Here is a 12109-nt window from a genome sequence, read left to right as displayed (position 1 = left end):
ATTTTTTTTAAATTTTCAGTATATATAAATTTAGTAAATAACTTTGAATGTTCAAAATGTGCATATATATTTTTTTGTTATGAATGTTTTAAATATTACAAATGTTAATTGTTTTTTTTTTTGTATTTATATAAATAAATGCCATTTCATTAGTATAAACTGGCTTTTATTTTAATTTAAATCCGAAAACCAAAGGCAGCTGAGGAATGGTTGAGTATCAAAAATAATTGTCAATGAATATTGAAAGTTCTGAATATATGTATGTATGTAAATGAAGTTTTATAAAGCTCGAATATGATTTTAACTTTACTCGAATCCAATATTAGAACAAAAAGTTATAAATTAAAATTTAAAAACAATGTTTTTAAGAAAAGAACCCCACGACTATGGTTTCTCCCATTTATACATGGTTTATAGCATACTAACATTATTTTAAAACGCCGTCAAACAATCTTGTTTCAATATAATTCTGACTTGATTCAATGGCCACTACTGTGCAAAATTTATCCTCATGGCTAAAACAATGACAGCATTACGTTGGATAATATTTGTCTAAAAATCATTTCCCAGAGAAATGTAATTCATTCATTCCCAGAGAAATGTAATAATAATAATAGAAGGGCCCTTGCGAATAAATAATTGTTGTCAATATTACGCGGTACGTCTCTATAAATACGCTACAACGCACGGAATACAATCGGATCAATTTACTTAAAATAAAAATGTATCCCATGTTGTTTATTGTGTTTTTGAATGTATTGTGCAATTTTTACCGATGCTTGTCCATCTTGCGAGTAATATAAACAAACAGAGAAGTTTTTACCGGACATACGTCGACCACCAAGCATCAAATACGACTGATGCTAAAATTATTTAGGATTGTCTGTGGACAATCGTCACTTGACAACAATATGACGCCTAAAGCCACTTCTATTAATATAACATTTCTCTGGTTTAGACCCTCTAATATATCATGCAACAATATAAAAACAACAGATGAAGTATATTAATGAATGTATTTTTCCAAAACTACTTCCATCGTCTTCATTGTTGTTAAATGTAATGCTCACAATCTAAAATACTCAGCAGTTAGGGATTTCTGTGGGTAATTCTGCTATGGTTATAAATTCAGAAATTCCGGTGTAAACGCGTGTTAATAAACATTGACATGGAATACACGACCAATGATCAATGCTACCTAGAAAGGGTTAGCGGGTAGTATTCTTGTTTATTTTTTACATTCTCAAAAAACAACGGCTCACGGACTTGTTCGACGTTGGTCAGCATTCAAAGGGTTAACTAGATAAACATTTGGTTCGGTGATTACTGGTCACAAAGTCACTAAAATCTCTATAACGGAACATCTGGCAGCCGAAAAGTCCCATCATACTAACGATAACTATCATAGTAACGAGAACTTGAGTGCCAAATAGTGCGTATTCTCGATTTTAATGGCAAAAATTGTCTTTGTGACCACCGCAATGTGACTAATAATCCAATTACCAAACATTTATGGGTGTTAGATAAGTTTACATTAGACAAGTTAGATTTCTAGAGTTCGGTCTCTGTGAGATTTCAAATGGGGCATAAAAACTTTCAAGAAACAAACGGTTTTTTTCCAGGGTGAAATCTCATATGTTTCACAAGGTTAGATTTTTCAGGAAATGATTTCATACAAATGTCACATTTGTATGGCTTGTCTCCGGTGTGAGATTTCAAATGTCTTGAAAGGCCAATTTTTTGAGTATATGATTTTAAACAAATGTTACATTTATGTGGTTTTACCCCAGTATGAATACTAGTGTGCGCATTGAGGGAAAATTTTGTAGTGAATGATTTTAAACAAATATCACATTTATACGGCTTGTCTCCAGCGTGAGACTTCAAATGCCTCGACAGTAAAGGTTTTTGAGCGAATGATTTTGAACAAATGTCACATTTGTGTGGCTTAACACCAGTATGATATCTCGTGTGTACGACGAGATTAGATTTGTGAGAAAATGATTTTGAACAAGTATCACATTTGTGTGGCTTTACGCTAGTATGAATACTAATATGTGCACTGAGATCAAATTTTCTAAGGAATGATTTTAAACAGATGTCACATTTGTGTGGTTTTACTCCCGTATGACAACCTATGTGTACAAAAAGGTTAGATTTGTGAACAAATGACTTTGAACAAATATGACATTTGTGTGGCTTTTCCCCAGTGTGAATACTCATGTGTGCCCCAAGGTAATGTTTCCTAGTAAATGATTTTAAACAAATGTCACATTTATACGGCTTTCTTCGAGTATCACATGTTTTATATAACATTTCTGGTGTGTTATCGTCCGAAGTGATCTTTCCTTCGTGTATCTAAAATAATATAAACACAATTTTTATATATATATATATATATATAACCTTTGCATAGTGTAAATATTCATTTATATGAATGTTTTGCTTGGAATCGTTCTAAGGCACGCGAATCCCATTTACTTACCTCACCATCGTCTGGTGTATTGGAAATATTTGGTGAAAAATCGGCCCCCGACTCGTCCTCCCATGTTAAATCTTCCAACAAAACTTCCTCCGGCTTGACACCTAAAGATTCATCTGACCTCAATCTCGACGCTTTGTCACTCCGAAGACAATCACTTCGAAAGTTGTCGAGCAATTCCAGATTGTTGACACAATAGTGGCATATCAGATTTGGCAGCTTGTCATCTTTCCTAACCTGCAAGGGAGCAAGGTATTGACTGCTAGGACTAACGAATTAAAAACAGCAATGAATGAATGAACTGACCCACAGCTGACAGCAGGTCCAAATGCGTTGCACCAAATGCACTGCATGAGGATCTTCATCGATGGAGACGAAAGCCATTGCTGGAGCAGAGCAGAGGCAAAGTCTGCACTCCATCGCCACTTCGACAAGAGTAGCATTAACGTTTGGACAGTGGAAAATGGGCCTCTATTGATATGCATGTACTTAAGGTCTGACCGCACTATGCGACAACCGAACGATCCGACACTTCACAACAGTACGCGACCAAATATTGTTTGTATGAAATTTTATGAGACAACGCACTGCGCGAAAGTCGCATGACGTAGAGCGACACCGTGCGTCTAAGTTCACTTTTCGATCAACTTTGACGCAAGTGTCGTTGAGTGGGGGTTGCCTTGCGACAATTATTCTCCTTCTTCATATCGTGACTTTGAAATAGCATGTAGCCATAATCTTTTGGTTTTTCTCGATTGTTCTTCTTCCTCGCATATAAATGATACTATAATAGCGCCCGTTTCGTCCATCTTGCTCCGAGGTACCGAACGAATGATTAACATAATTTACTGCGTAGTGTCGCATCGTTGTCGTTCAAGTGTAGTTTACCTAATATTGTCGCACACTGTTGTGAAGTGTCGAATCGTTCGTTTGACGCATAGTATCTTTAGATAGATTTTCAGCGCATTTTCAGATGAGGGTTTTTGCGGTCTCCCTCACGGGACCGAAAGTGAAACGCCCGAAAACGCAAATATCGGAAGGCAAAGATCGAAAATCTAGAATAGATTTTTTAACGAAAAATATTCAGAAACATAAAGCGTACTAAATGTTATTGTTCTTTCTGATATTATATAAAGATATTATTAAACACGAATAAAAATAAAGTTAAAGAAATTGAAACGACTGGTTCCGGAAAGAAATTGATGCACGAATTAGAAATGACGAATTATGTTTTGTGCATCGCCGACGCCCCGACGCCTTTGCCCCCAGCGCCCCCGATGCTTCCAGCACCCCGGGCCTTCGCCCCCGACGCTCCAGGGCCTTCGCCCCCGACGCTCCAGGGCCTTCGCTCCCAGCGCCGTCGACGCCTCTGGCGCCCCCGATGCTTCCGACACCCCGGGGCCTTCGCCCTTAGCGCCCCCGACGCCCCGGGGCTTTCGCCCCCAGCTCCGAAATGAAAAAAATAATTGGTTCCCCATACTGCGCCCGTTGTCCGTCACATATTTATATACATATTTACCGAAACATTATTTTTATATATAGTATTACCCAGTTTATCGATAGGTTTTATTTATACCTTCTTCGCTTCAGTAACGAATATATGCACCATGGACATCTTTAAGTCCTTTATACGTTTTGCATAAAACTTATAAATGTCTAATGTACATACAATTTAATTTATGTTTATATTTTTGTGGGATATTCACTACACACCCAGAGAATTAATACTCAAACACAGAGCCCAGGTACAACTAGCTGAAATTCAGAGACTCTGGGTCAAAACCGTAGGGGTGGCAACCCTAGTTCTGTGTATTTCATTTCACTTCATTTATGCTGTACAATGTAATGTGTTTCATCCAATTCATGGTTGGACCTGTTACTGAAATTAATAAATGAATCGTTAGAAGTGGGATCCGTCCCGGATGCATGGAAGGTGTCTACTATTGTACTGGCACACATAAAGCCAGTGAAATGAGGCCCATCAATATGTTACCAATTGTTGAGAAGATGCTGGAGGAAATCGTTATGATTCAATTGAAAGAGTTCATTAGTATAAATGATTGTTTGGTTGTGGAACAGTCTGGATTTAGAGTGAAACATTCAACAGAAACCGCTATCAAATTGGTGGTTGCTGATTGGATGGAAGCGATGGATGAATCTAGCATGGTTGTTGGGGCAGTTTTTCTAGATTTTAAGCGAGCGTTCGAGACAGTAGATAGGAATATTTTATTACAAAAATTATATAAGTTAGGAATAAATGGTATAGTATTAAAGTGGCTTCAATCATACTTAAATAATAGAAGGCAAATAGTAAAAATTGATAAGGTGTTATCCTCTGAATTTGTAACACCTCATGGAGTGCTGCAAGGGTCCAAATTGGGACCCTTATTATTTATATAATATATAAATGATATTGTTAAGATAATTAAGATGTGTAAAATACATTTGTTTGCAGATGATACATTGATATATATAATTGGAAAGAATGTTGATGTAATGTCTGAGATTTTAAATATAGAATTAAATTATGTGAATGACTGGTTGTGTGAAAATAAATTAAAGTTGAATGTGAATAAAACAAAAATGATGTGGTTGAATGGTAAAAATAAAAATATATTGAATGAAATTAGAATTGATGATAAGTTAATTGAAAAAGTTGAAAATATAAAATACTTAGGTGTATACATAGATTCAGGACTAAATTTTAAAATGCACGCTGACTATATAATAAAAAAATGGCTAGAAAAGTTGGTGTATTATGTAGATTAAGAAATATTTTAAGTAAAAAAAGTAAAATTTTAGTGTTTAATTCAATTGTCTTGCCACATGTGGTTTATTGTGCCACTGTGCTTAATTTGTTTAGTGGCCAAGATTTAGAAAAAATGCAAAAAATACAGAATAAAGCTATGAGAGGTATTTTGAATGTGAGTAGATTTAAGAGTATTGGAAGTATGTTAGATGAATTAGGATGGATGAGTATTAGAATTAGTCTAAATATTAGTACATTGTATTTTGTTTATAAGTTAGATCATAAGTTATTACCTAAGTATTTTGATGATTATATAATAAGGAATAGAGATAAACATAGTTTTTATACTAGAAATAAGGACAAACTAGTTGTAGGTAGAGTAAGAAAGAATAAAACGGCTGGGGGTGTTTTTCACAGGGGTGTGCTCATGTATAATGCCCTCCCTGAGTGCATCAGGTCTGCTAAAAACATGGATGCATTCCTGCGAGGTGCGAAGAGACACCTCTGTGAGGTGTCTCTTCGCACACAGTACATATAAATTAATTATAAATTTTAGAGTCAAGTATAATAATTAAGATGTATTTTTAAATTAGCTTGATAGCTAAAATATATATAAATAAATAAATATTATATCATGCAGTATGAATGTACACTGTTGTAGATTGTAAATATGTATGTACTCTAAACAGTGGCGGATTTACTTCGCTAGAGGCCCGAGGCGCTACAAATGTCTGCCCCCCCCCCCCCCCCCCGAATATTTGATTTTGTAGTAGTACAGGACTTGTTCGCTATATTTATTGCCGAGGGAAAAGGGTTATTAAGGAAAGTGAGTCAACTTTCATGATGTCCTATTGGACTATAAAAACTATAAAAATTCATCATAAATGCTAGTCTTGAGGCGGCCGCCTCCTTTGCCTGTAAGTAAATCCGCCACTGGCTCTAATGTGGATAACCCAATGGTGTACAGACAAACTAAAAAATAATTTTTGTATAACATTTTTTATTGTATTTTGTTAAAAAAAAAAACAAATATGTAAAGATCCTCATAAAAAATTCAATCAAGCTTACATAGTACATATGTAGACCCGGAAACAGGTCTAATACACACATTCCTGTTCTATAAAACACTAGTGGTTCTGCGCGGCTTCGCTCAGCATAAGGAAATGCAGTCCAGTCATGAGAATACTGTCGAACCATGAAAAAAATCTCTATTTATTTATTTATTAAATTTATTTGAATAAAAAAAAAAAACGAAAATTATCTAACGACCGACCGATCACAAACGTCTTTGCCCAATCCAGCCAATCAGAAACGACTTTGACGACAGCCAATCAGAAACGACTTTGACGACAGCCAATCAGAAAGGAATTACAGACGCCGTTTCGGTTTTATATATAAATATCTGTTTAACAAATCCAGCCCGGCGCATGATTTCATACATTTGCCCATGTGGCGGCACTGTCACGCGTATCGGCACCCAATTACGCGTGACGTCATTAAATCACTTTATATAATGAGTTGTCCCTAGATCTTTAGAATTTTATAGGAATTTTAGTGTTGAGGTGCTCAATGAAGTGGAACCGTAAAATTATAGTCTGCTATAGCACTATCCGCGTGGCCACCAGTGGTACACGCCGGGTTGAACGTGTTAAAATAAAATTGACAAAATTTGTATCATCACATGTAAATAGCATGAAGTTTAAATAGCAATGGCAAAGTTTGAAAACGATCGGAAGAGTGTGGATAAGAACCCAAATATTGTCAGACGAAAAAATCGAAAGCAAGCTAGTAATAAAAAGAGTGGACTAATACTGTCACAGTTTAAACAAAGTCGAGTTTAAACAAACCTCACATTTTTTGTGGTTTTTGACACCAGCGTGTGCCTTTAAATGTCTTAAAATTAACAAATGATCTCAGACAAATGTCACATTTGCGCAGTTTTACCAAACTATGAATACTCAATATAATAACGGATCTTCTCCAGAGTGGTATCCGAAATATTGCATAGGGTTGGATATCTCAGTAAATTATTTTAAGCAATGCGTCATTTGTCTGGCTTACTCCATGAATATTCATGTGAGCAGTGAGATATTGTTTCCTAGTAAATGATTTTGAACAAATATCACATTTGTATAGTTTTACTTTAGTATGAATACGCAAATGTGTACCGAGGTTGAACTTTTTCGTGAATGCCTTTAAACAAATATCACATTTGAATGGTTTTTCTCCAGAGTGGATTTTCATATGATTCGACAGGTTTTCTTTCAACTTGAACGCTTTTAAACAAATATCACATTTGAACGGTTTTTCTCCAGAGTGGATTTTCATGTGTTTCGACAGGTTTTCTTTTAACCTAAACGATTTCAAACAAATATCACACTTGTGTAGCTTTACCCCACTATGACAACTCATGTGTACACCGAGTTTAAATTTCGAAATAAATGATTTCAAACAAAACTCACATTTGTGTGGCTTTAGCCCACTATGAATATTCTTATGCGTGCCGAGGCCAGATTTTGTAGTGAATGATTTTGAACAAATATCACAATTGAAAGGTTTCTCTCCCGAGTGGGTTTTCATATGTTTCGTAAGGTTGGATTTCAACGTACACGATTTATAACAAATAACACACTTGAAAGGTTTTTCCCCAGAGTGGATTTTCATATGCTTCAAAAGGGTGTCTTTCACCGAAAATGATTTTAAACAAAGCTCGCATTTGTGTGGCTTTAGCCCACTATGAATACTCTTATGTATGCCGAGGTTGGACTTTGTCGTGAATGATTTTAAACAAATATCACACTTGAATAGCTTCTCTTCGGAATGGCATCTCATATGCAGTACAAGAATCGATCTGAATGAAAATGATTTTAAACAAACTTCACATTTGTGTGGCTTTTCCGAAGTATGAATTAGCATGTGTGCATTCAGGTATTGTTTCCTACTAAATGACTTTGTACAAATGTCGCATTTATGCAGCTTTCCAAGAGCGTGTGGAGTTTCCTGTGTCACAAGATTGCGTCCAGGAACAAATAATTCGTCTTGGAAATCAATGTTATGATCCAATTCAGAATGTGTAGAGCATGAAGTGGGGTCTACCATTTCTGTTATGTTATCATCTGAAGTGATTTTTCCTCCATGTACCTACAACATAAAACAAACGATATATCATTTTCTAGTGTTATTAGACGTCATTGTCTCTGTTAACTAGGAGGAACAAATGCAATTTCCGGACCAACTTTTTTCTACGATGAACAATTTGTGATCCAGTGATAAAACAATAAAATGTTTACTAATCAATAACAAGGCACTCTAGTCTAATTGACTTACGTCGCCATCGTCAGGTGAAGTAGAAATATTTCGTGACAAGTAAGTATCCGACTCTTCACCCCATGTTAAGTCTTCCAACAAAACTTCCTCCGGCTTAATATCCAAAGATGCATTTGACCGCAATCTCGCCGCTTTGTCACTCCGAAGACAATTGTTTCGAAAGGTTTTGAGCAATGCCAGATTGTTGACGCACGAATGGCATACCATATCTGGTAGCTTGTCACCTTTCCTAACCTGCAAATGAGAATTGAATTAATGATTATGAGGACTAACGAATTAACAACAGCGGTGGTTAAAGCGTAACCGACCCGCAGGTGACAGCAGGTCGTAATGAGTTGCACCAAATGCCGTGGATGAGGTCCGTCATGGATGGAGACGAAAGCCTCCGGTGGAGCAGTGCAGAGGCAAAGTCTGCACTCCATTGCTACGTCGGCTGAAGCACAAACTACTGGGGAGTGGAATTGACAATGGACGCTTAGATGTAGACGTGAGGAGTTCAGGATCATTGATTAGGGTTGTCAGACTTCTTTCAAGTCAAACCGGAAACCCCCCCTCTCCCCCTTGGAAAAATATTTGACCATTTAATTTATGATTATATTAAATATATAAATATTAAAATAAAATAAAATTTATAAATTTTAATTTCATTTTACTAGCGATGTCATAGGCACCGTCCACACACACACACACCGATATCTACATACGATATTTCCATATCCAGTTCCTAAATAGCAGCCACAGGTTGCAATATGTGAACTGGATATGGAAATATCGGTTCGGTGATCACTAGTCACCGGAGCCTGAGGGGGCCGTGTATTGTTCAAAGGTTGTAAATGCATTGTTAAAGGTTTGCCGAACAATAGATAGCACTGTGACTATCCTACCTCTAGTGATCACTAGTCAAATGTGAACCGGTCACAGGACAACCAGTCGCTCTAGATCGGTCACACGTGATCACCCGTCACACTAAAACTGGTCACGAGAAAACTGGTCACACCCTAAAATCGGTTAACCAGTTTTCACGTGACCGATTTTAGGGTGTGACCAGTTTTCTCGTGACGAGTTTTAGTGTGATGGGTGATCACGTGTGACCGATCTAGAGCGACCGGTTGTCCTGTGACTGATTCACATATGACTAGTAGTCCGTTTACCGGAAATATCGTATATAGATATCGTGTGTGTGGACGGCGCCATATAATATGAGCATAAACATTGGGAGTATTACACTATCAATACGGATCGTGATTCTAGTATCGCAGATTTCAAAACAGCCCGGATTCGCTACTGATTATCACGATATGGACCTATAGGGGCCGGCGAAAACAACAGTTTTACTTACAATATTTTCCATATCCAGTTCCTATATAGCAGCCAGTGGTTACTATTTCGGAACTGGATATGGAAAATTTTGTATAGGACGGGTTAAGGTCTGTTCATACTTAACAGCACTGCACGGCTTCAGCACTGCACGACTCCGTTTCAAATATGTCATTTTATTACATTTCTATTAATATCTACCTACACGTCGCGGTCACGTCACGCTTACAGCAATTTGGCCGAGTGCAAGGTAAAATCGGCTTACTTATACATTATAGGCCATGACGATGCGGCGCAATATTGCTTACGTCGTATTGTCGAGTACTTACAATATGAATGCATACACGTGCATTCGTAGCTACGCGTCAGAATACAAGTCAGCAAAAATGTTTCGACGTTTATTGAACGAAAAATTATGTATAATCGCGCTGTTGTTGGAAGAAGAAGCTCAAGAAGGCAACAAAAAAGCACGGAGGCGTTTTGATGTGCATCCCATGTTAAAAAATAGAAAAACCGAAGGAGAGTTTTGGACACTGTATAAGGAGCTTGTGGATGATGGACAAAATTTTTTTAAATATTTCCGTAAAAAATTTAAATTTTTTTTAAATATTTGCGCCAAAACCATATCGAAATATTGAACAGCTGTCAACTGTCACTATCGATAATTGGTCCAAAACAGCAAAGCGGCAGACTCATGGCACGTAATTCGCGTGTATATTTCCACGATGGCCAAAAAAACGGATACGATACGTTGACGGATGTTGCTGTAAGGTATGAACAGGAAATGTCGGGTACTGCTGTAAGCCTGCCGTGACGTAAACGTGACGGTTGATATGAATATACCCATACAAAATGTACCAAAGAATACTTTTCGTACGGCCGGATACCTGCTGAAGTCGGTACGTGCTGACTAGGTATGAACAGACCTTTTAAGGTTTCGACCGTTTCCCGGCCTATGGAATCTCAGTTGAGTTTGAAAGAGGATCGTTTATTGTTGTTCAATTGTTACAATGGTTATTGTATGTACGAAGAGGTTGAGCTTCGGTGAAGTGATCTGGTTGAACTCCAGAGTGATCTGGCGTCTGGAGCTGCTGCGTCGCTTTATATACGTTCTGGGTTGGAGCGTGCCGCGCGCAAATGCTTTGTCTTCGTTTCCAGGTCACGTGTGTTGGGCACACGTGTTGACCTACTTTCGAGGCGTGTGTTTATGGGGTCGGCGTCAGGACGTCGTTCGTTTGAGAATGCGGGCATGTGCCACGCGTTGACTTTTACGTGTTTGGGTATCCTGATTACATCACTGTTGGGTTTTGTTCGTTTTTACGATCGAGCGATGAATTCTTTCTTCTGAGATGGTCGAAGGGGTCGTCGCCCTTGAGTTATGCGTGTTTGTACAGGATCGAGGATGAGATCACTGATTTTGATTCGTAATAGCACAAGTTGTGCTAGATTCCTACAATTGTAAGTATTTTTAGTAAATACTGTTGGTGTCAACGGCGCCCTTTCAGTGGTGTCTATTTATGTTATATTTGAAAACTATTTTAATATTGGATGACATCGCCCATTTTTTTTCGTGACGAAAGCGCTTGGGTAGCTATTTTAACCCAATTTTGGAACAGCGGGTTTCCAAAATTTTTTTCGCTCATGGCACTATTACATGAAAGTTCATTAAATTTTCAAGATTTGATTTTCAAGACACGATACGCATGTACCGCGGGATAATATTGGCGCGGTTCGGTGATTATTTTCATCAAAAAGCGATCTCGCTCAAGTGGAGATTAAAACAATAAATAAATTAACAAGTGCCAACGCACCACGCACTCACTCTACTTGACCACGTGTGCACACAGCTACAAGCCACGTGCAACAAAGCTCGCTTACTTGACCACATGTGCACACAGCTGCAATCCACGTGCAACAAAGCTCGCTTACTTGACCACATGTGCACACAGCTGCAACCACGTGCAACAAAGCTCGCTTACTTGACCACGTGTGCCCACAGCTGCAAACCACACCTGCGACCAACTCGCTTACGCCAAAAGCGTATAAAAGGGAGTTTTGACAAGAAAACTTCAGTCAACATCCAGCTTTTGACCAGCCACTACTACACTACGCTCACCTGGAGGATCAACCAGCAAATGAGCCAGAGACCATCTGAACATAGCCGACTACCGAGCCAGCAACACTCTGCCACATCCAGAGACACCTGAACATAGCCAAATGCCGAGCCAACTACC

At 37.8% G+C, this 12109-nt stretch overlaps 2 protein-coding genes across 3 annotated transcripts; both read right to left on the bottom strand.

The window, feature by feature from the left end:
• Positions 1-16: 16 nt before the first annotated feature.
• LOC143913553 (uncharacterized) lies at positions 17-3423 on the bottom strand. The gene is made up of 3 exons (XM_077433420.1): positions 2789-3423; positions 2486-2719; positions 17-2358 (listed from the first exon to the last, which is right to left on the bottom strand). The coding sequence occupies exons 1-3, from the start codon at positions 2900-2902 to the stop codon at positions 1597-1599; spliced, it is 1110 nt and encodes a 369-aa protein (XP_077289546.1). The 5' UTR covers positions 2903-3423; the 3' UTR covers positions 17-1596.
• A 2795-nt stretch (positions 3424-6218) lies between these two features.
• On the bottom strand, positions 6219-10074 carry LOC143913527 (uncharacterized). 2 transcript variants are annotated; one of them, XM_077433378.1, is made up of 3 exons: positions 8867-9137; positions 8559-8792; positions 6219-8372 (listed from the first exon to the last, which is right to left on the bottom strand). In XM_077433378.1, exons 1-3 carry the CDS (start codon positions 9062-9064, stop codon positions 7251-7253), a joined length of 1554 nt encoding a protein of 517 aa, XP_077289504.1. In that variant the 5' UTR covers positions 9065-9137; the 3' UTR covers positions 6219-7250. The 2 variants fall into 2 exon arrangements, with proteins under 2 accessions (XP_077289504.1, XP_077289505.1); XM_077433379.1 differs by lacking the exon at positions 8867-9137 and adding an exon at positions 9998-10074 and having other exon boundaries at positions 6220-8372.
• Between the last annotated feature and the right edge of the window lie 2035 nt (positions 10075-12109).

Source organism: Arctopsyche grandis, chromosome 6, assembly GCF_051622035.1.
Source record: "Arctopsyche grandis isolate Sample6627 chromosome 6, ASM5162203v2, whole genome shotgun sequence".
NCBI lineage: Eukaryota > Metazoa > Arthropoda > Insecta > Trichoptera > Hydropsychidae > Arctopsyche > Arctopsyche grandis.
The sequence above is the reverse complement of the archived record's forward strand: the minus strand, read 5'-3'. Positions and strand labels throughout refer to the sequence as shown.

Coding starts and splice junctions, on each gene's coding strand:
- LOC143913527 (XM_077433378.1), bottom strand. CDS start 9,064: ATGATCCTGAACTCCTCACGTCTACATCTAAGCGTCCATTGTCAATTC. Junction 8,793..8,866: donor CGACCTGCTGTCACCTGCGG/GTCGGTTACGCT, acceptor TCTCATTTGCAG/GTTAGGAAAGGTGACAAGCT. Junction 8,373..8,558: donor CTTCACCTGACGATGGCGAC/GTAAGTCAATTA, acceptor TTTATGTTGTAG/GTACATGGAGGAAAAATCAC.
- LOC143913553 (XM_077433420.1), bottom strand. CDS start 2,902: ATGGAGTGCAGACTTTGCCTCTGCTCTGCTCCAGCAATGGCTTTCGTC. Junction 2,720..2,788: donor GGACCTGCTGTCAGCTGTGG/GTCAGTTCATTC, acceptor GCTCCCTTGCAG/GTTAGGAAAGATGACAAGCT. Junction 2,359..2,485: donor ATACACCAGACGATGGTGAG/GTAAGTAAATGG, acceptor ATATTATTTTAG/ATACACGAAGGAAAGATCAC.